Below are 24867 nucleotides of genomic sequence, written 5' to 3' on the forward strand. Positions count from 1 at the left end.
ATATCACAAACCTAAGCTGAGTCACTCCCAGTGCACATCTTGGCACATAAGCACATAAGGAAGCAGTCATGTCTTTGTGTCCCATACAGAGACAGCTCCAGGAAATTAATTCACATAAAACAGTCACTCCCTTATGAATCACAGATATAAGCAGTTGCTTGCATTTTGTGTGTATCATATGTACAGTACCAGTCAAACGCTTGGACACAAATACTCATTCAAGGGTTTTTCTTTATTTTTACATTGTACAATAATAGTGAAGACATCAAAACTATGAAATAACACACATGGAATCATGTAGTAACCAAAAAAGTGTTAAACAATCAAAATATATTTTAGATTCTTCAATGTAGCTACCCTTTGCCTATAATTCAACAGGCACCAAAAATCTTCCCTGAAAGCAGTGTACGTGTCATTTATTCAGAAGGTGAATTTCATAAGCAAAAGAGGCCATCATCATTGGTATCTCCATCAATTTTTCTGCAAGGAAATTCAAAGTGGATAAAACACGTTAAAAGGTAATAATCCACGTAATAATCCACATAATTTGTATAGCCCCCTGCCCTCTATATTTGTGTATGTTTTATGTCCTGTATGGAGTTATGCAAAACAGATGCATTTGAAAAGAGACAATAAAATGCTATATTTTCTTACCTTACAATAAATCAACTGTTAGTTACTGTTAGTACCTACCTGCATTTGTTCATATATCCAGGGAAGGAAGTGGGAGACATTGCCGTAGATTCCTGGCTTGTTCTTCAGAGCACAACCTATACCCCAGCTAGTGTCCCCTACCAGCCACCATAATGAACCCTCCTTGGCCACCATGGGTCCTCCACTATCCCCCTGCAAGACACAAAAGTTACCCCCCCAAGTTAGCATTACGTCATGGGATCATAACTTTATACATTCCAGAGTATGTTCATTTCTTCATTATACCACCACCCGCTCTATCAGAACACAAGAAGAAAACAGCAAATCAAAAGATTATATCAAATAAGAAAGAATACATGTAGCATCAAGTAGGTAGTAAAAAAACTTCCCATGAATATCTATTACAAAATATTTTAAGTGTGAATCTGACCTGACATGAGTCCACTCCTCCTGCCAGTGTCCCAGCACAGATCATAGAGGTGGTGACACGTCCATTGTACACCAACTGTGCGTTACATGTGTGTCTGCTGTACATGGTGATCCGGGCCTGAAGCAGGTTGTCTGACACCAACCCTGTCAAGCATAAAGATTTAATACAACAAATAGATTTTATTCTGATGACCTGTGTTTAATAATGACAGTCATTGGTCCTGTAATAAAAGTTGTCTTGCCACCACTCCTAATGGAACCCCATCCAGAGATCCAGGCTTCTCGCTGGGGAGTCAGATTCACTCCGAAGTTGGGCAGACACACTGGTCTCACCTTATCTACAACACAAAACATTTAAGACTGGCTTGGAGTGTTGTACTCCAATTTGACTTCCAAAACATTGACACATTAAAAAAAATATAATATTAACTGGGTTAGGGCTCCTTCACAACATTGAAAAGGTTGAACACAACTTTACTATGCATGTGTATCAATTCACATCATACTGTTATTTTTCCAAACCCCCAATGTAATTTTCCATTGGAACATGTATTTCAAATGTTTGAAATCGACCAGTGACTTACCTGACATAGTGAGGGGTGTGTTGAGTTTCATAAGAGCGATGTCATTATCCTTAGTCTGCTTGTCGTATTCTTCGTGAGAGATGATGCGTCTCACTGAATTGCCAGTGGCATAAGCCATCTGTGTCTGGATCAAATAGCCCGCATACACCGTCCACTGACTGGGCTGTGATAGCCTACCATACAAAATGACAGAGGGGTTGATCCATATGATTTCAATAACTTTCTGACTGCTCCCCTTTTAACAAAACCTTTACCAATGGTTGAAGTGGTCAGAAAGTGACTTCTTGGACCTGAATGTCAAAATATTCAGGCGATAGAGGTGACACATCCATGTGTTCATCAGTGGAAAAAATGTATTGGGTGTGATAACATTTGAAAGCATACATACAGGGTTGTCAAACTATTTCATGATTTTAATTATTTTTGTTATTTTTTTTAACCTTTTGACATTATCTAGAAATGCATAAACTCCCACCCTGTATTCAAGAGTATGTCTCAACCGATGAACTCAGTTTATATAAAATAGGGTCTAAGCTACAACATTTGTGAAAATGTGTATTTAATTTAAACGTATTTAAATAATTGATGTTAAAGGCTAGACATTTTTTTTTTCAAGAAATCAGAATAGTTGGACAAACCTGTTTGTAAGTTAAATTATAAAAAAAATGTCTTCACATTTTCAAACAGTACATTTATATTATCAAACGGGACTACACATTTGGGTGACTTTTTTTTCCCCTTGCATGAATAACCTTGTTTGACAGCCAAAAATAAAGTAAACCTGTCACGAACATTGGTTGAATTAATGGACCAAGGCTCAGCGAGCACAGATTTCCACATGTTAATTTGATGAAACTCACAGAAAACAATAAAGCTCAAAAACGAAACATGAAGACAATGTAGTGCTTGCAGGCAACTATACATAGACAAGATCCCACAAAAATCCAGTGTGAAAAGGCTGCCTGAATATGATCCCCAATCAGAGACAACGATAGACAGCTGCCTCTGATTGGGAACCATACCAGGCCAACATAGAAATGAAAAAACTAGACTACCCACCCTAGTCACACCCTGACCTAACCAAAATAGAGAATAAAAAGGATCTCTAAGGTCAGGGCGTGACAAAACCATCTAGTGTTCAGCGAAATAACAACACAATGTCAAATACAGGTAGCCTTGTCAAATAATTAACATCCAATCACATTGACCGTTACTCTCTGCTGGGAAACCTTCACTCTGCACAGACATTTAGAAACTAAATATGACAATTTAAAAAATAAGCCACAAGTTTTTGAGCCAGAATATAGATGACTTTCAAGTAGAAAGACGTGTAAAAGCAACAGATACCATTTAATAAGAATGGGCTAGACGCGTCTTATATTGTGAGCTACCGAGTGGCTAGGACAGGCAAGAATCATACTATTGTGAAGGACTTAATTATTCCTGCTGCCTTGGATTTGGCTGGGACATTGCTGGAGGAAAAGGCCCAAAAAACTATACAGACAATGCCTTTATTAAGCAACACTGTTTCAGGGCGCATCAGTGATATGGCAGGTGATGTTTTGAAAAAAATCCTGCGTCGCATACAAGCTAGTGAGTCAACAGACTTGTCAGGCCTGGCACAGCTCCTGGTATATGTCCATTACGTTTATGGGGGGTCAATTAAGGAAGACATCCTCTTCTGCAAACCACTGGAAACCAGGACATGAGGATATTTTTGAACTACTGGATGGCTTCGTGACATCAAATGGACTTTGGTGGTCAAGATGTGTTGGTATCTGTACAGATGGCGCAAAAGCCATGACAGGGAGACATAGTAGAGTGGTAACTATGGACACTACAGTGAAAATGGTTCACGAGGTCCCTGAACTCTCGTGTATTTTCTGCATTATGCAATGATATGGGCAGCGACCATGTAACACTTTTACAACATCCAGAAGTGGACTGGTTATTAAGAGGCAAAGTATTCACACATTTTTTTAATTGAGAGACGCGCTTAAAGTTTTCTTTAATGAACATAATTTTCACTTGTCTCACCAATTGCATGATGACGAGTTTCTCACACGACTGGCCTATCTGGGTGATGTTCTTTCTCACCTGAATGATCTGAATCTAGGATTACAGGGGCTCTCTGCAACTACATTCAATGTGCAGGACAAAATTGAGGCTATGATTAAGAATTTGGAGCTCTTTCCTGTCTGCATTAACAAGGACAACACACAGGTCTTTCTGTCATTGTATGATTTTTTTTGTGTGCAAATAAAGGTCAAGCTTATGGACAATGTCAAACGTGATTTATAGTGAAGCAACTGAGTGAGCTGGGTGCGCAATTACGCAGGTACTTTCCCGAAACAGACGACACAAACAACGAGATTCCCTTTCATGCCTCCAGTTCACTTACTGATATCTGAATGAGAGCCTCATCGAAATTGCAACAATCGGTTCTGTGAAAATTGAATTGAATCAGAAGTCACTGCCAGAATTCTTGTTAGGGCTGCGCTCAGAGTTTCTTGCCTTGGCAAATCACACTGTTAAGACATTGATGCCCTTTGTAACCACGTACCTATGTGAGAGTGGATTCTCGGCCCTCACTAGCATGAAAACTAAATACAGGCACAGACTGTGTGTGGAAAATGATTTAATAGTGAGACTCTCTCGCCAATACATCCCAACATTGCAGAGTTATGTGCATCCTTCGAAGCACACCCTTCTCATTAACCTGTGGTGAGTTATGCATAATTTTTAATGAGCAAATAAGGTTTTATGTAAGATGGCTAAATAAAGAGCAAAACTATTGATTATTAGTATTTGTGCCCTGGTCCTATAAGAGCTGTTTGTCACTTCCCACGAGCCGGTTGACAAACTCACACTCATTCTTCTGTTAAATAAATGTATCTGTATATAGTGTGTGTGTGTGGCAGGCTTACAATGATGGCAAAAAAATACATTTGAGAGTGCGTTGACCCCAGTACTGGAGGGGCTACACAGCTGGAGGTTGAATGTTTGAAGGGGTACGGGACTATTAAAAAGTTTGGGAACCACTGTTTTAGGCAATCCGGTCAAAAAAGTAGCTTTCTGACCACTACTATCCTGGGTAAACATGCATGGAAGGTTTTCTTTAAATAAAATGGGTTCAGTCAGAAAATGATTTAATTCATATAGAAGGACGCAGAGGAAACATACAATAGTAAGTCCCTCTGCTGGTTTCATTGTTGTAGTGCTCCCACAACAAAATCATGCTGGAGTTTAATTTACAAGGATTTTTTAAAATAGTTTTTATTTTGTATGTTTTTTCCCAAAAAATTGAGGACTATAATATTCCTCTACCTCCCTTGAGGAATCTCCTCTGAGAGGAACACATTATTGAGTCAAGTCTTGTCCACCACCCGGCTCTCTGTCTTTAGTAGTAAGTAATACATTAGCTTTGGTACGAGGTTAGATTGAGTCACACTCACGTTTCTACACAGTGGGCTGCAGTGATGATCCACTCAGGGCTGATGATGGAGCCTCCACACTGGTGCTGGTAGTTGGAGTGCAGACTGACTTGCCAGGGCCAAGCCCCGCTCGCCGCTATGTCGCCTCCTACAATACGGCTCCTAGTGGGCGCGACACTCACACCACAGTCTGGAACCAAGACAACAACACAGAGAAACATTACAGAATCTAACCCAATTTTCTAATTTCCAAGATTAACTGTAAAGTAATCTGGGAACCCCAGAGCCAAATCTCAGCTAGTCTTTCAGGCTTTCACAAGCTACTAGGGCAAAGAGGGGAAGCCAGTCTGGTTCAAACTGAACAAAACAGGGATCACTTCTCTGGTGGATAAGAGGGTTTTAACCCTAAAAGTCAACATATTTATAACCCTAAAGCGACAACGGCGCTCATTTTTTAAATTGGTAATGATTGCAAAGAGACTGTTTGTCAAGCAGTAACACATGCTTCATGTTTTGAAGTTATTTTGATACATTTTATCCATAGCAATTTATCATGAAAAGTTTTCTGTTATTCATTCAAGATGTTGTGTTTCTTGCCTGGTTAAATAAAGGTAAAATTAAAAAAAATATATATTCCTCACTGCCCTGAATGCCTCTGCTGATTCTACAGCTATTTTATGCAGTAATCATATGCCTATGAACCAGAGTTATACTGTTAACACTGAGGTGGTCTGCCCAAGCAGGAATCTCCATTGTGAGGAGCAAACCCTGCACTAACTAACATACTGTAAATAACCAAAGCATGTCTACCTCTGCTATGCTTCCAGTAAAGCAAGAAAAACATTAAAGCTTCCCAGAAAAGTGTTAAAAATAGCCCACCTTAACAGCTTAAAAACAAGGTTCATGAAATATGACATTCATATTCTGACAATTTCTGAAACTCAGATAATACATTTGGTGATGCTATATTGTGGATAAAGATTTACCTGTCTAACAGAACACAGAGGGTGTTCTTTAATGGAAGCCTCTCCTGGTTTTGTGGCTGTTGGACTTCCTGAGTCAGAGATCATAGCGGGTCAAAGTAAGCCAACACAGGCTCTCCTCAGGGATGTGTTTTGTCCCCACTCCTCTACATCTTGTACATTAATAGTTGTACTAGTTCCCATCCTGACAGACACCTCGTTAAGTTTGCGGATGAAATTTCCTTGATCAGCCTGTTGCATGATGATGAGGAACACCATGGCCCGGTCCTAAATTACTTTGTAAAGTGGTGTGACAAATCACACTTGGTCCTCAATACCAACAAGACCAAAGAGATGTGCATATACTTCAGGAAGTGTACAACACCTACCTTTGCAACATCTATCAGTGGTCAGAACATAGAGATTGTAGAGGAATACAAATATCTGGGTATCCTCTTGGACAATACATTTCAGTGGAGTAAATGTACAGACCTGATCTACAAAAAGAGTCAACAGAAACAGTACTTTTTCATAATTCTGGGCTGATAAAAATATTGTTGATTGTACTATACAGACTCTGTTTTACAAATCTTTCATTGAGAGTTTTTCAACTTTTTGTATTTGTTGGTTTGGCAATGCCACCGTCAGCCAGAGAAATATGCTGAGAAGGATTATCACCACAACAAGCAAGGTACATTGAGTCAAACAGACAGGCCTGGATGAGATCTTTAAGGTCAGGGCCCTCCACAAGACTACAAAAATAATTTTAGACCCAAGCCACCCCCTGTACCCAGACTTTGAACTACTCTCCTCTGAGTGTAGGGCACCCCTCGGCAGGGCACCCCTCGGGAAAACAGAACTAGACAATCATTTGTGCCAGGTGAGATATCACTCTAAATAGCTCAAGCTAATTTTCCTATCGACCCAGTAAGGCCAGCAGGCTTGTCGCTTATTATTGGTATGTAACTTATGAAAGTTGTATTGTCAATTTGTTTTGTATTTAAACGCCACTTTAAACGTATACATGGCACTGCAACACAATTTCCCCATGGGGACAATAAAGTCAGTAAAGTAACAAATCCAGGTAGAATCAGGAATTCCCAAGGGCAGTTGTCTAGGCCCCTTACCTTTTTCAATCTTTACTAACGACATGCCACTGACTCAGTAAAGCGTCTATGTATGCGGATGACTCAAAACTATACATATCAGCTACCACATCGACTGAAATGACGGCAACAATTAACAAAGCTGCAGTTAGTTTCATAATGGGTGCAAAGGAATAGGTTAGTCCTAAATATATAAAAAAAACTAAAAGCATTGTATTTGTGAAAAATCATTCACTAAACAACTAAATGCTTTTATGAATAATGTGGTAATTGAGCAAGTTGAGGCCGCTAAACTGCTTGGAGTAACCCTGGATTGCAAACTGTCATGGTCAAAACATATTGATACAACAGTAGCTAAGATGGGGAGAAGTCTGTCCATAATAAAGCGTTGCTCTGCATTCTTAAAAGCTCTATCAACAAGGCAGGTCCTTTGGGCCCTAGTTTTGGACTACTGTTCAGTCCTGTGGTCAGGTGCCACAAAGAGGGACTTAGGAAAATTGCAGTTGGCTCCGAAAACGGCAGCACAGCTGGCCCTTGGATGGACACAGGGATCTAACATTAATAATATGCATGTCAATTTCTCCTGGCTCAAAGTGGAGGAGAGATTGACTTCATCACCACTTGTATTTGTGAGAGATATTGACATGTTGAATACATGGAGCTGTCTGTTTGAACTACTAGCACACAGCTCGGATACCCCACAAGACATGTCACCAGAGGTCTCTTCACAGTCCCCAAGTCCAGAAAAGACGATGGGAGGTGCACAGTACTACATAGAGGCCTGACTACATGGAACTCTATTCCACATCAAGTAACTCATGCAAGCAGTACAATTATATTTTTAAAAAAAGATAAAAATACACATTGTGGAACAGCGGGGACTGTGAAGCAACACAAACAGGCACAGACACATGCATACAAACACACGATAACATACGCACTATACACACACGTATACATGGATTATGTGTTGTAGATATGTGGTAGTAGAGTAGGGGCCTGAGGGCAAATGCTTAATATGTTGTGAAATCTGTTGTAAATGTATTGTAATGTTTTAAAAAATGTATAATTGCTGAACCCCTGGAAGAGTAGCTGCTGCCTATAATACAAATAACTCCTTCTGTTGAGTTCCGCTTCCTGACTGAGTTTCTATAAGCTTTGTCCTGACCTGAAGGTCAGCTGTGTCTGTGCAGAGAATCAGTGTTAAGGTAAAGTAATGACTTACCAATACACTGCAGGGAGACTGCTTGTAATGAGCAGTAGGGACTGCGGGAGAAAATTACATCATGAGAGTCATATAAAGGTTTACAGAAGCAATTCTGTATGTAAAAACAGAAAATTCAATAGATGAAGACTATTTTTATTTATTCCCCCACCACTTTTTAAATGTTGGTATATTTACTACATAAAAAAAGGCTGGACTGAATGAGATGTATTCATGTTCTCGTCACCTGCTGGTTAGCTGCCCCTGTAGAAGGGAATGAGGGTCAAAGCCTGACAGCTTCATATAGCCATCAACGGCCATGGAGCCTGGGTTTCTTTGTGAGAACCGAACATAGGACCCACTTGGAAACAGAGATAGGTATGGTCAGCCCCTCAAATATTATTTATGTTATGTACAAAATGTTTAGCACAGAATATAATAAAATCTTCTGTACAAGTGATCAGACTGCTAAACAGCAATCACTAACTCAGCGAGACTGCTGCCCACATGGAGACAAAATCACTGGCCACTTTAAACAATGCCACTTTAAATAATGCCACTTTAATAATGTTTACATATCTTACATTGTTCATATCATATGTATATACTGTATTTTACACCATCTGTTGCACCTTGCCTGTGCCGCTCGGCCATCGCTCATCCATATATTTATGTACACATTCTCATTCACCCCTTTTAGATTTGTGTGTATTAGGTAGTTGTTGGGGAATTGTTAGATTACTTGTTAGATATTACTGCACTGTCGGAAATAAGCAGCACAAGCATTTCATTACACTTGCATTAACCTCTGCTAACCATGTGTATGTGACCAATATGATTTTATTTGAAAGTGATCACAAATGATACTCTATGACATGTATAGTATGTGATTCTATATCTCCTGGTGACCCACCTGCTGTATCCAATCTGCTGACAGGTGGCCCTGCCAATGTTGTCATTCCAGTTATCAGCACACACTGGCTTCCACATCTGACTGTCTGATGAGTAACTCTGCAGCACAAAACCAGACCCATGAAGGCGTACTGGAAAGTAGAGACTGATGTTAGAACAGCGTTCAGTTCAGGGAGAAAAGCATGAAAACAAAAATCATATAATTAACCATAGCAAAGTGTGAACAACCCCCATATCTACATTTATTTTAACAGTGGGTTCCTGAATACAGTGTCGGTCAACAGCATACTGTAAGTATACTCAGCAAAAAAAGAAACGTCCTCTCACTGTCAACTGCGTTTCTTTTCAGCAAACTTAACGTGGAAATATTTGTATGAACATAACAATGAGCCTGCAGGAAAGGTACCACATGAGGGAGGAGGATGTCTTCCCTGTAACACACAGTGTTGAGATTGCCTGCAATGACAACAAGCTCAGTCCAATGATGCTGTGGCACACCGCCCCAGACCATGACAGACCCTCCACCTCCAAATCGATCCCGCTCCAGGGTACAGGCCTCGGTGTAACGCTCATTCCTTCGACGATAAACATGAATCCGACCATCACCCCTGGTGAGACAAAGCCGTAACTCGTCAGTGAAGAGCACTATTTGCCAGTCCTGTCTGGTCCAGCGACGGTGGGTTTGTGCCCATAGGTGACGTTGTTGCCTGTGATGTCTGGTGAGGACCTGCCTTACAACAGGCCTACAAGCCCTCAGTCCAGCCTCTCTCAGCCTATTGTGGATAGTCTGAGCACTGATGGAGGGATTGTGCATTCCTGGTGTAACTCGGGCAGTTGTTGTTGCCATCCTGTACCTGTCCCGCAGGTGTGATGTTCGGATGTACCGATCCTGTGCAGGTGTTGTTACACGTGGTCTGCCACTGTGAGGACGATCAGCTGTCCGTCCTGTCTCCCTGTAGCGCTGTCTTGGGCGTCTCACAGTACGGGCATTGCAATATGTTGCCCTGGCCACATCAGCAGTCCTCATGATTCCTTGCAGCATACCTAAGGTATGTTCACACAGATGGGCAGGGACCCTGGGCATCTTTCTTTTGGTGTTTTTCAGAGTCAGTAGAAAGGCCTCTTTAGTGTCCTACGTTTTCAGAACTGTGACCTTAATTGCCTACCGTCTGTGAGCTGCTAGTTTCTTAACGACCGTTCCACAGGTGCATGTTCATTAATTGTTTATGGTTCATTGAACAAGCATGGGAAACAGTGTTTTAACCCTTTACAGTGAAGATCCGTGAAGTTATTTGGATTTTTACAAATTATCTTTGAAAGACAGGGTCCTGAAAAAGGGACATTTTTTTGTTGTTGCTGAGTTTATAATGATTAACATGATTGAGTGGAGACATACAGCACTGTAACTCATCTTCTCCTCCTGGACAGTCTCTGATGCCATCACACCACTGAGAGGCATTCAGACACACACCTCCCTCGCTACAGGACCTCCCCAACACACACTGGTAGGACACTGTGGACACACACACACACACACACACATAAGACAGGGCATCACAGCTCTGACCATGACAATAAGGTTACTCTTCTTGGCCTTTTCAATGATTAAGAACTACTTGGTAATTTTCCTTTGCTTCCAGGTACACCTATAAACTACGTAGACAACTGTGTATTTGGATAGCAAGATGAATTCGCAAGTTGAATTTGCTTATGTCAACCTAGTCTTTTTATAAAAAGCATATAAATAATGTCAACATTATTAACATGTCAGATTATGTCAAGAGCATCAATGGAGATACTGTATGAAAGGAGACTGTACGTACAGAAATACCAAACCAACGCTCCAGCTGCCCCAAGGAGAACTAAGACACTTAGAATTAAGGTCACAATACATTTACAGCGACTTTTCTTCACCACTGAAAGAGATTAGAAACAAACAACACTTAAAATACACTTAAAATAAAAACAACTAGAGGCTCTCTTGTTTTACTTTTTAACATAGCACTCTCAACCCAAGACCTAGATATTTACATATCATTTGACCATTGGTTACTTTTGTCACCCTGGAAACATGGAAAGGCTTGTTTTGCATTTGTGTGACTACAGATGTTGACTGCTACTAAGTGAAAACAGTACTACTTAACACGCTATACAGGGTCTTCAGAAAGTATCCAAACCCCTTGACTTATTCCACATTTTGTTGTGTCACAGCCTGAATTACAAATGGATTCAATTGTTATTGTTTTCTCACCCATCTACACACAATAACCCATAATGACAGTGAAAACATGTTTGTAGAAATGTTTACAAATGTATTGAAAATGAAATACAGTAATATATGAATTACATACATATTCGCACCCATTTGTCAATACAATCACCTTTCCGGGTAAGTCTCTAAGACAGGGTTTCCCAAATTCAGTCTTCCTGACCACAAGGGGTGCACATTTTGGTTTTTGCTCTGGCACTACACAGCTGACTCAAATAATAAATTAATCATCAAGCTTTGCTGTGTAGTTTTAGGGCAAAAACCAAAACGTGCTTACCTTTGGGAAACACTGCTCTACGAGCTTTGCACACCTGGATTGTACAATGTTGCACAATATTATTACAAACATTTGTCAAGCTCTGTCAAGTTGGTTATTGATCATTACTAGACAGACATTTTCAAGTCTTGCCGTAGATTGTCAAGCCGTTTTAAGTCAAAACTGTAACCAGGCCACTCAAACATTCAATGTCATCTTGGTAAGCAATTTGTGTTTTTGGTTATTGTCCTGCTGAAAGGTGAATTTGTCTACCAGTGTCTGTTGGAAAGCAGACTGAACAAGGTTTTTCTCTAAGATTTTGTGCTTAGCTCTGTTCCGTTTCTTTTTTAAATTCTTTTTATCCTACCCATCATTCCCGATGACAAGCATACCCATCATTCCCGATGACAAGCATACCCACCACCATGCTTGAAAATATGAACAATGGTACTCAGAAATGTATTGTGTTGGATTTGCCCCAAACATAACACTTTGTATTTAGGACATAAAGTTCATTTCTTTGCACATATTTTGCAGTTTTACTTTAGTGCCTTAATGCAAACAGGATCCCATGTTCTTGGAATATTTTTATTCTGTACAGGCTTCTTTCTTTTCACTCTGTCATTTATGTTAGTATTGTAGAGTAACTACAATGTTGATCCATCCTTAATTTTCTCCTATCACAGCCATTCAATTCTGTAACTGCTTTAAAGTCACCACTTGCCTTATGGTGAACTACCTGAGCGGCTTCCTTCCTCTCCGGCAACGGAGTTAGGAAGGATGCCTGTATCTTTGCAGTGACTGATACGCCATCCAAAATGTAATTAATAACTTCAGTATGTTCAAAGTGATAATCAATGTTTTCTTTTTTTGTTGTGTACCCTCTACCAACAAGGTGCCCTTCTTTGCAAGACATTGGAAAACCTGTATGGTCTTTGTGTTTGAAATTCACTGCTCGACTGACAAAGCTTACACACTTAGATAAAAGGGTTCTTTGGCTGTCCCCGTAGGCTAACCTTTTTGGTTCCAGGGAGAACTCTTTTGGGTTCTATGTAGAAACGTCTTTGGAAAGTGTTCTACATGGAAACCAAAATAGTAACCAAAAAGGGTTCTTCAAAGGGTTCTCCTATGGGGACAGCCAAAGAACCCTTATTAGTTCTAGATAGCATATTTTTTTTCTAAGAGTATACACATACTTGTCTGTGTGAGGAACAGATACGAGGTAGTCATTCAAAAGTCCATGCAACTTAGTACGTGACTTGTTAAGCAAATGATTACTCCTGAAATTATTTAGGCTTGCCATAACAAAGGGATTGAATACATTTTGACTCAAGACATTTCAGCTTTCCATTTTTAATTCATTTGAAAACATTTCTAAAAAACATAATTCCATTCTGACATTATGGGGTATTGTGTGTAGGCCAGTGACACAAAATCTCAATGTAATGCATTTTAAATTCAGGCTGTAACACAACAAAATGTGGAAAAAGTCAAGGGGTGTGAATACTTTCTGAAGGCACTGTAAACCTTATAATAGCATATGACAAAACAGAGATTAAGACAAGACATCCCATGCAAAACAGATATGAAGACCAAATGGAACACCTCAATGCTGCTCAGACAATGTTTTTAATAAACAATAGAAGGCAAAAAACGACAGTGTATGATACTTATACTGCAGATATATATTGGCATTGTTTATCAATTGAGGAATATCAGCAGAAGGGTAAATACTGTACCTTTTCGTACTGGGACACGATGTGGTAATCCAGGGGTGAACGTGTGGTGGGTGTTGATGGTCTGAGGGGTGTACTGAGGGTAAATAGAGAGGGGGACGTTGGGCATCTGCGGGGCAGAAGCATTTGCAGAGGCTCTTCCCTCAGTTCCGGCCCCCTCTTGAAATCCATAGTTCACATACTGGGGACCTGATGTCTGGGGAAAGAGGAGAGGAGAATGATTTTCCATTTAATTACAATGAGAGAAATCGATACATTATTTTATACATTGGAGCATACAGTACACATTGCAGTACACATTACAACAGAAGTGTCATGTTTATCATGTAATTACCACTAAACTTCAATGATTGGTTTTGCAATGTACTGTATGTAGCAATCCATCTCCCACAGGTAAAACAAAATTAGAATCTGACAGATATACAGTGCATTCGGGAAAGTATTCAGACCCCTTCCCTTTATCCACATTTTGTTACGTTACAGCCTTATTTAAAAAAATATTAAATAAAAAATGTCCCTCATCAATTTACACACTATCCTATAATGACAAAGCAAAAACAAGTCTTGAGACACATATGCACACAAAATACATTAAAAAAACACATACCTTATTTACATAAGTATTCAGACCCTTTGCTATGAGACTCAAAATTGTGCTCAGGTGCATCCCGTTTCCATTGATCATCCTTGAGATGTGTCTACAACTTGACTGGAGTCCACCTATGGTAAATTCAATTGATTGGACATGATTTGGAAAGGCACACACCTGTCTATGTAAGGTCCCACAGTTGCCAGCGTCTGTCATTTTAAAAACCAAGCCATGAGGTCGAAGGAATTGTCCGTAGAGCTCCGAAACCGGATTGAGTCAAATCACATATCTGAGGAATGGTACGAAAAAATGTCTGCAGCATTGAAGGTCCCCAAGAACACAGTGCCATCCATCATTCTTAAATGAAAGAAGTTTGGAACAACCAAGACGCTTCCTAGAGCTGGCCGACTGGCCAAACTGAGCAATCAGGGGAAAAAGACCTTGGTCAGCGAGGTGTCCAATAACCCAATGGTCACTCTGACAGAGCTTCAGAGTTCCTCTGTGGAGATGGTTGTCATTCTGGAAGGTTCTCCCATCTCTGCAGCACTCCACCAATCAAGCATTTTATGGTAGAGTGACCAGACAAGATCCACTCCTCAGCAAAAGCACATGACAGCCCGCTTGGAGTTTGCCAAGAGGCACCTAAAGGACTCTTAGACCATGAGAAACCAGATTCTCTGGTCTGATGAAACCAAGATAGAACTCTTTGGGCTGAATGCCAAGCGTCACGTCTGGAGGAAACCTGGTACCATCCCTACGGTGAAGCATGGTGGTGACAGCATGCTGTAGGGATGATTTTCAGTGGCAGGGACTGGGAGACTAGACAGGATCGAGGGGAAGATATCATTGATGAAAATCTGCTCCAGAGTGCTCAGGACCACAGGCTGGGGCAAAGGTTCACCTTCAAACAAGATAATGACCCAAAGCACACAGCCAAGACAACGCAGGAGTGGCTTCGGGACAAGTCTCTGAATGTCCTTGAGTGGCCTAGCCAGAGCCCGGACTTCAACCCAATTGAAAATCTCTGGAGAGACCTGAAAATAGGTTGGATCTGGAGCGCGCTGCACAGCTGACAGAGCTTGAGGGGATCAACAGCATCCTCCCGGAAATCCTAGACCTACTCCAATTCGCATAACGTCTCAACAGATCCACAAAAGACGCAATCTCAATCGCAGTCCACAGTGTCCTTTCCCACCTGGACAAAAGGAACACCTATGTGAGAATGTTGTTCATTGACTACAGCTCAGCGTTCAATACCATAGTACCCACAAAGCTCATCACTAAGCTAAGGACCCTGAAGGGCCACCCCCAGGTGGTAAGGGTAGGCAACAACATGTTTTCCATGCTGATCCTCAACACTGGGGCCTCTCAGGGGTGTGTACTTAGTCCCCTCCTGTACTCCCTGTTCACCCATGACTGTGTGGCCAATCACGACTCCAACACTATCATTTAAGCTTGCTGACGACACAAGTGGTAGGCCTGATCACCGACAACGATGAGACAGCCTATAGGTATGAGGTCAGAGGACAACAACTTTTCCCTCAATGTGAGAAAGACAAAGGAGCTGACCGTGGACTACAGGAAAAGGCTGGCCGAACAGGCCCTCATTAACATCAACGGGGCTGTATTGGAGCGGGTAGAGTTTCAAGTTCCCTGGTGTCCACATCACCAATGAACTATCATGGTCCAAACACACCAAGAAATTCATGAAGAGGGCACAACAAAACCTATTCCCCCTCGAGAGACTGAAAAGATTTGGCATGGGTCCCCAGATCCTCAAAAGGTTCTACAGCTGCACCATTGAGAGCATCCTGACCGGCTGCATCACCGCCTGGTATGGCAACTGCTCGGCATCTGACCGTAAGGTGCTACAGAGCTGGTAGGGCCAAGCTTCCTGCCATACAGGACCTATATAATATGTGGTGTCAGAGGAAAGCCCGTAAAATTGTCAGAGACTCCAGTCACCCAAGTCATAGACTGTTTTCTCTGCTATTGCTCGGCAAGTGGTACCGGAGCGACAATTATAGGACCAAAAGGCTCCTTAAAACCCCTCTGGGATATATGGGACGCTATAAGCCAGTGAAAATGCAGAGCGCCAAATTCAAGTAAATTACTATAAAAATCAAACTTTCATGAAATCACACAAGTAAGATACCAAATTAATGCTACGCGTGTTGTGAATCCAGCCAACATCTCAGATTTCAAAAAGCCTTTTCGGCGAAAGCAAACAATGCTATTATCTGAGGGGAGCACCTCCGTATACAAAGAGAGAAAGCATATTTCAACCCTGCAGGCGCGACACAAAACGCAAAAATAAAAATATAAATCATACCTTACCTTTGACGAGCTTCTTTTGGTGGCACTCCAATATGTCCCATAAACATCACAAATGGTCCTTTTGTTCGATTAATTCCATCCATATATATCCAAAATGTCCATTTATTTGGCACATTTGATCCAGAAAAACACCGGTTCCAACTTGCGCAACGTGACTACAAAATATCTCAAAAGTTTCCTGTAAACCTTGGCAAAACATTTCAAATTACTTTTGTAATAGAACTTTAGGTATTTTTTAAAGTAAATAATCGATATATTTGAAGACAGGATGATCTGTGTTCAATACAGGAAGAAAACAAACTGACGCTAGCTTTCTGGTCACGTGCCTCTCTCAAACAGTACCCATGAAGTGAGCTCGTTTTGAACAAAGGAAAAACCTCAACCAATTTCTAAAGACTGGTGACATCGAGTGGAAGCGGTAGGAAATCTGGATTCCAAATGAAAACTCATTGAAAAGAGTGACCTCAAAAAAATATTCTGAATGGTTTGTCCTCGGGGTTTCGCCTGCTACATAAGTTCTGTTATACTCACAGACATGATTCAAACAGTTTTAGAAACTTCCAAATTCTATCCAAATTAACTAATAATGTGCATACATTATCTTCTGTGGATGAGTAGCAGGCAGTTGAATTTGGGCATGCTTTTCATCAAAAATTCCAAATGCTGCCCCCTATCCTAGAGAAGTAACATATTCTACCCCCAAGCCATAAAACTGCTGAACAATTAATCAAATGACCATCTGACTATTACATTGACCCCCATCAATTTGTTTTGTACATTGCTGCAATTCTCCATTTATTACCCATGCATAGTCACTTCACCCCTACCTACATGTACAAATTACCTCAACTAACCTGTACCCCCGCACAGTGACTTGGTAACGGTACCAATTGTACAGTTGAAGTCAGAAGTTTACATAAACTTAGGTTGGAGTCATTAAAACTCATTTTTCAACCTCTCTCCAAATTTTTTGTTAACAAGATGTAGTTTGGAAAGTTGGTTAGGACATCTACTTTGTGCATGACACAAGTAATTTTTCCAAAAGTTGTTTACATAATTCACTGTATCACAATTCCAGTGGGTCAGAAGTTTACATACACTAAGTTGACTGTGCCTTTAAACCACTTGGAATATTCTGGGATGAATTTTTATATATAGACCCATTGACCTGCATTGGAAAGGCAACATTTCCGGATTGATTTTCCTCTGGTTTTGCCTGCCATATCAGTTCGGTTATACTCACAGACATTATTATAACAGTTTTAGAAACGTCAAAGTATTTTCTATCTAATTCTACCAATTAGCTAGCTTCTGGGCCTGAGTAAGAGACAGTTTTATTTGGGCACGTCAGTCAGGAAGAAATTCAGTATACTGCCCCCTAGCCCTAAGTAGATCGGCTAATTGACATCATTTGAGTCAATTGAAGGTGTACCTGTGGATATATTTCAAGGCCTATCTTCAAACTCAGTGTCTTTCTTTCAAGGGAAAAAAAATCAAAGAAGTCAGCATAGGCCTCAGAACATTGTAGACCTCCACGAGTCTGGTTCATCCTTGGGAGCAACTTCCAAAAACCTGAAGGTACCAGGTTCATCTGTACAAACAATAGTACGCAATAATAAACAATAGTACGCATGTATAAACACCATGGGACCACGCAGCCGTCATACCGCTCAAGAAGGAGACGCGTTCTGTCTCCTAGAGATGAACATACTTTGGTGCGAAAAGTGCAAATCAATCTCAGAACAACAGCAAAGGACCTTGTAAAGATGCTGGAGGAAACAGCAAAAAAGTATCTATATCCACAGTAAAACGAGTCATATATCGACATAACCTGATAGGCCGCTCAGCAAGGAAGAAGCTACTGCTCCAAAACCACCATAAAAAGCCAGACTACGGTTTGCAACTGCACATGGGGAAAAATATAGTACTTTTTGGAGAAATGTCCTCTGGTCTGATGAAACTAAAATAGAACTGTTTAGCCATAATGACCATCATTATGTTTGGAGGAAGAATGGAGACTTTTGCAAGCCAAAGAGCATCATCCCAACCGTGAAGCACGGGGGTGGCAGCATCATGCTGTGTGAGTGCTTTGCTGCAGGAGGGACTGGTTCACTTTACAAAAGAAGATGACATCATGAGGCAGGAAAATTATGTGGATATATTGAAGCAACATCTCAAGACATCAGTCAGGAAGTTAAAACTTGATCGCAAATGGGTCTTCTAAATGGACAATGACCCCAAGGATACTTCCAAAGTTGTGGCAAAATGGCTTAAGCACAACAAAGTCAAGGTATTGGAGTGGTCATCACAAAGCCCTGAGCTCAATCCCATAGAACATCTGTGGGCAAAACTGAAAAAGTGTGTGTGAGCAAGAAGGCCAACAAACCTGACTCAGTTACACCAGCTCTGTCAGGAGGAATGGGCCAAAATTCACCCAACTTATTGTGGGATGCTTGTGGAAGGCTACCCTTAAATGTTTGACCCAAGTTAGACAATTTAAAGGCAATGCTACCAAATACTAATTGAATGTATGTAAACTTCTGACTCACTGGGAATGTGATAAAAGAACTATAAGATGAACTAAATAATTCTCTCTAATATTAATCTGACATTTCACATTCTTAAAATAAAGTGGTGATCCTAACTGACCTAAGACAAGGAATGTATCCTCGGATTTATTGTCAGGAATTGAGTTTAAATGTATTTGGCTAAGGTGTATGTAAATGTCCGACTTCAACTGTACATAGCCTCGTTATGGCTACTTTAAAAAAATATTTTACTTTAGTTTATTTGGTAAATATTTTCTTAAACTCTTCTTGAACTGCACTGTTGGATAATGGCCTGTAAGTAAGCATTTCACGGTAAGGTCTACACTTGTTGTATTCGGCACATGTGACAAAGTTTGATCATATCTGGAGAGAAGAATGGGAGAAACTCCCAAATACAGGTGTGCCAAGCTTGTAGCATCATTACCAAAGAAGTCTCGAGGCTGTAATCACTGCCAATTGTGCTTCAACAAATTACTGAGAGAAGGGTCTGAATACTTATTTAAATTTGATATTTCATTTTTTTATATACATTTGCAAAAATTTCTAAACCTGTTTTTGCTTTGTCATTATGGGGTATTGTTTGTAGATTATTTTTCAATCAATCTATTTTAATACATTTTACAATAAGGCTGGAACGTAACAAAATGTGGAACAAGTCAAGGGGTCAACAAGTCAAGGGGTGAAGTTACCTGGTTATTGTTCATGTCGACACCACTTTCAATGTTGCGATGAGATATTATCAAATCTGAAAAAGTTTGAAGAAACTTCTGATTTTAGCCACAGTAAAACATTTTTTTTTATCAAGTTAATACAACAACAAAGTCATATAAATGTACAGCAAAGCTTAGAGAACCTTTTTTTTGTACAGTAGATTCAATTTGAGTTTTTACCTTTTACCTTCACCAGATTTACCTTGGATTAGTTCAACTGTTGCTTTTGAACACTGAGTTGACGTCCCTTCTTCTTATTCTCTCTCCCTCTAACTCAGTCCATTCTCTCTTTACTCCTTGCAATAAACGGCCATGACCACACCTTAGTTTGTATGAACAGCCTGACCTGTAGGGCGGTACAAGTTGTAAAGCTATAACAACAAATCAAATCAAATCAAAATGTATTGGTCATATACACATGGTTAGCAGATGTTAGTGTGAGTGTAGCGAAATGCTTATGCTTCTAGTTCCAACAGTGCAGTAATATCTAACAGGTAATCTAACAATTCCCAACAACTACCTAATACTCACAAATCTTAAGGGGTGAATGAGAATATGTACATATAAATATATGGATGAGCGATGACCGAGTGGCATAGGTAAGGTGCAGTAGATGGTATAAAATACAGTATATACATGTCATATGAGTAATGTAAGATATGCGAACAGTATTACCAAGTGGCATTATTTAGTGGCATTGTTTAAAGTGACTTAACTTCTTATGGCTGGAGGGCAGTATTGAGTAGCTTGGATGAATAAGTTGCCCAAAGTAAACGGCCTACTCCTCAGTCTCAGTTGCTAATATATGTATATTATTATTAGTATTGGATAGAAAACACTCAAGTTTCTAAAACTGTTTGAATGATGTCTGTGAGTATAACAGAACTCATATGGCAAGCAAAATCCTGAGGAGAAATCTGAGCTTTGTATGTATTCACCAGAGTCCCCAATGAAATCCCCTTGAGATATTAATGATGTTGCACTGACTATGGGTTCCACTAGATGTCAACCATCAATATAAATTATAATGAGACTTATATGATGTTGTGGGAGTGAATGATAGCAGAATCAGTCAGGTGTCTGGCAGTCAGCCAATATCTTATCATGCTTGTTCCTCATGGTCGTCACTTGCGTTCCATGGCTCATGAAGACAAGAAGGAATAGTCCGGTTGGAACTTTATTGAAGGTATATGTTAAAAACATCCTAATGATTGATACTGTACATAGTTTGAAATGTTTCTTTGACCTGCAATATAACTTTTTGAAGTTTTTGTCCAATGTAATGCTGACCAGAATGAGCGTTTGGATATGTATACCAAACGTGCTAACAAAAGAAGGTATTTGGACATAAATAACAGACATTTCCGAACAAAACAAACATTTATTGTGGACCTGGGATTCCTGGAGTGCTTTCTGATATAGATCATCAAAGGTAAGGGAATATTTATCATGTGATTTCTTGTTTATGTTGACGTCAACATGGCGGCTATTGTGACAAATGTTTCTGAGCACCGTCTCAGATTATTGCATGGCTGGCTTCTTCCGTAAAGTTTTTTTGAAATCAGACACAGTGGTTGCATTAAGGAGAGGTATATCTATAATTCCATGTTTATAACTTGTATTATCATCTACATTTATGATGAGTATTTCTGTTGAATGATGTTTTTGGAACTAGTGAATGTAACGCGCCAATGTAAACTCATATTTTGATAAATATGAACCTTATCAAACAAAACATACATGTATTGTGTAACTTTAAGTTCTATTAGTGTCATCTGATGAAGATCATCATAGGTTAGTGATTAATTGTATCTTTATTTCTGCTTTTTGAAACTCCTCTCTTTGGCTTTTCTGTGGCAATATGTGGTGACCTAACATAATCGTTTGTGGTGCTTTTGCTGTAAAGCATATTTGAAATCGGACACTGTGGTGGGATTAACAACAAGAATAGCTTTACAATTGTTATGTACTTGAGTGAAGACCCAAAAGCGGTTTTAACAGAAAACAGAGTTCTTTAATGAAAAACAGGAATGGCATAAATCCTCTTCCAACGTTGACAATGGAACAAAAAGAACGTAGTATAGTGCAGGATGCACCTGCCAGGCAGACTCCGACAGGATAGGACAAGGTGGAAGCAAACGAGACGACAGCTTGCTTCTGGCATCAAAAACACAAACAAGAATCAGACACTGAAAGTAGCAGGAACAGAGAGAGAAATAGAGACCTAATCAGAGGGGGAAGAGAGAACAGGTGTGAAAGAGTGAATGAGCTAGTTAGGGGAGATGTAGAACAGCTGAAGAATGAGAGACAGAGAAGGTAACCTAAAAAGACCAGCAGAGAGAGACAGAGTGAAGAGAAAGGACAGGAACAGACATAACAAGACATGACAGTACCCCCCCACTCACCGAGCGCCTCCTGGTGCACTCGAGGAGGAAACCTGGCGGCAACGGAGGAAATCATCGATCAGCGAACGGTCCAGCACGTCCCGAGAGGGAACCCAACTCCTCTCCTCAGGACCGTACCCCTCCCAATCCACTAGGTACTGATGACCACGGCCCCGAGGGCGCATGTCCAAAATCTTACGAACCCTGTAGATGGGTGCGCCCTCGACAAGGATGGGGGGGGGAGGGACGAGCGGGGGCGCGAAGAACGGGCTTAACACAGGAGACATGGAAGACCGGGTGAACGCGACGAAGATAGCGCGGGAGAAGAAGTCGCACTGCGACAGGATTAATGACCTGGGAAATACGGAACGGACCAATGAACCGCGGGGCCAACTTGCGAGAAGCTGTCTTAAGGGAAGGTTCTGAGTGGAGAGCCATACTCTCTGACCGCAACAATATCTAGGACTCTTGGTCCTACGCTTATTAGCGGCCCTCACAGTCTGCGCCCTATTACGGCAAAGTGCCGACCTGACCCCCTTCCAGGTGCGCTCGCAACGCTGGACAAAAGCCTGAGCGGAGGGGACGCAGGACTCGGCGAGCTGAGATGAGAACAGCGGAGGCTGGTACCCGAGGCTACTCTGAAAAGGAGATAGACCGGTAGCAGACGAGGGAAGCGAGTTGTGGGCGTACTCTGCCCAGGGGAGCTGTTCTGACCAAGACGCAGGGTTACGAAAAGAAAGACTGCGTAAAATGCGACCAACAGTCTGATTGGCCCGTTCGGCTTGACCGTTAGACTGGGGATGAAAGCCGGACGAGAGACTGACGGAAGCCCCAATCAAACGGCAAAACTCCCTCCAAAATTGAGACGTGAACTGCGGGCCTCTGTCGGAAACGACGTCAGACGGAAGGCCATGAATTCGGAAAACATTCTCGATAATGATCTGAGCCGTCTCCTTAGCAGAAGGAGCTTAGCGAGAGGAATGAAATGAGCCGCCTTAGAGAATCTATCGACAACCGTAAGAATAACTGTCTTCCCCGCTGATGAAGGCAGTCCGGTGATGAAATCTAAAGCGATGTGAGACCACGGTCGAGAGGGAATGGGAAGTGGTCTGAGACGGCCGGCAGGAGGAGAGTTCCCAGATTTAGTCTGCGCGCAGACCGAACAAGCGGCGACAAATCGACGCGCGTCACGTTCCCGAGTGGGCCACCAGAAACGCTGGCGAATGGAAGCGAGCGTACCCCGAACGCCGGGGTGGCCGGCTAACTTGGCAGAGTGGGCCCACAGAAGAACGGCCGGACGAGTAGGAACGGGAACGAACAGAAGGTTCCTAGGACAAGCTCGCGGCGACGGAGTGTGAGCGAGTGCTTGCTTTACCTGCCTCTCAATTCCCCAGACAGTCAACCCGACAACACGCCCTTCAGGGAGAATCCCCTCGGGGTCGGTGGAGACCTCAGAAGAACTGAAGAGACGAGATAAAGCGTCAGGCTTGGTGTTCTTTGAGCCCGGACGATAAGAAATAACAAACTCGAAACGAGCGAAAAACAGAGCCCAACGAGCCTGACGCGCATTAAGTCGTTTGGCTGAACGGATGTACTCAAGGTTCCTATGGTCAGTCCAAACGACAAAAGGAACGGTCGCCCCTCCAACCACTGTCGCCATTCGCCTAGGGCTAAGCGGATGGCGAGCAGTTCGCGATTACCAACATCATAGTTACGTTCTGACGGCGATAAGCGATGAGAGAAAAACGCGCAAGGATGGACCTTGCCGTCAGAGAGAGAGCGCTGAGAAAGAATGGCTCCCACGCCCACCTCTGACGCGTCAACCTCAACAACAAACTGACAAGAGATGTCAGGTGTAACAAGAATAGGTGCGGATGTAAAACGATTCTTAAGAAGATCAAAAGCTCCCTGGGCGGAAACGGACCACTTAAAGCACGTCTTAACAGAAGTAAGGGCTGTGAGGGGAGCTGCCACCTGACCGAAATTACGGATGAAACGACGATAGAAATTAGCGAAGCCCAGAAAGCGCTGCAGCTCGACGCGTGACTTAGGAACGGGCCAATCAATGACAGCCTGGACCTTAGCGGGATCCATCTTAATGCCCTCAGCGGAAATAACGGAACCGAGAAAAGGGACAGAGGCGGCATGAAAAGTGCACTTCTCAGCCTTCACATAAAGACAGTTCTCCAAAAGGCGCTGGAGGACGCGTCGCACGTGCTGAACATGAATCGAGAGAGACGGTGAAAAAAATCAGGATATCGTCCATGTAAACGAAAACAAAAATGTTCAGCATGTCTCTCAGGACGTCGTTAACTAGTGCCTGAAAGACAGCTGGAGCGTTAACGAGGCCGAAAGGAAGAACCCGGTATTCAAAGTGCCCTAACGGAGTGTTAAACGCCGTCTTCCACTCGTCCCCCTCCCTGATGCGCACGAGATGGTAGGCGTTACGAAGGTCCAATTTGGTGAAAAACCTGGCTCCCTGCAGGATCTCGAAGGCTGAAGACATAAGAGGAAGCGGATAACGATTCTTAACTGTTATGTCATTCAGCCCTCGATAATCCACGCATGGGCGCAGGGACCCGTCCTTCTTCTGAACAAAAAAAAAACCCCGCTCCGGCGGGAGAGGAGGAGGAGACTATGGTACCGGCGTCGAGCGAAACCGACAAATAATCCTCGAGAGCCTTACGTTCGGGAGCCGACAGAGAGTATAATCTACCCCGGGGGAGTAGTTCCCGGAAGGAGATCAATACTA

The 24867-nt window shown here is 41.7% G+C and overlaps 1 protein-coding gene across 3 annotated transcripts in view; it reads right to left on the minus strand.

The window, feature by feature from the left end:
• Nucleotides 1-213: 213 nt before the first annotated feature.
• LOC135548551 (transmembrane protease serine 2-like) overlaps nucleotides 214-24867 on the minus strand; it is a 28857-nt gene continuing 4203 nt past the window's right edge. Inside the window, exons 2-15 of one of the 3 annotated variants that reach the window (XM_064978283.1) lie at nucleotides 19934-20077; nucleotides 19711-19766; nucleotides 13550-13742; nucleotides 11109-11201; nucleotides 10682-10798; nucleotides 9287-9416; nucleotides 8621-8734; nucleotides 8395-8435; nucleotides 5123-5291; nucleotides 1668-1840; nucleotides 1326-1421; nucleotides 1085-1227; nucleotides 694-846; nucleotides 214-480 (exon numbers count right to left, since the gene is read on the minus strand). In XM_064978283.1, coding sequence (XP_064834355.1) covers nucleotides 472-480; nucleotides 694-846; nucleotides 1085-1227; nucleotides 1326-1421; nucleotides 1668-1840; nucleotides 5123-5291; nucleotides 8395-8435; nucleotides 8621-8734; nucleotides 9287-9416; nucleotides 10682-10798; nucleotides 11109-11201; nucleotides 13550-13742; nucleotides 19711-19725 — 1446 coding nt within the window. In that variant the 5' untranslated portion in view covers nucleotides 19726-19766; nucleotides 19934-20077 and the 3' untranslated portion in view covers nucleotides 214-471. Of the gene's footprint in view, nucleotides 481-693; nucleotides 847-1084; nucleotides 1228-1325; nucleotides 1422-1667; nucleotides 1841-5122; nucleotides 5292-8394; nucleotides 8436-8620; nucleotides 8735-9286; nucleotides 9417-10681; nucleotides 10799-11108; nucleotides 11202-13549; nucleotides 13743-19710; nucleotides 19767-19911; nucleotides 20078-24867 lie in introns of all 3 variants that reach the window. The other 2 variants (XM_064978285.1, XM_064978284.1) reach the window with 2 other exon arrangements.

Source organism: Oncorhynchus masou, chromosome 11 (assembly GCF_036934945.1).
Source record: "Oncorhynchus masou masou isolate Uvic2021 chromosome 11, UVic_Omas_1.1, whole genome shotgun sequence".
NCBI lineage: Eukaryota > Metazoa > Chordata > Actinopteri > Salmoniformes > Salmonidae > Oncorhynchus > Oncorhynchus masou.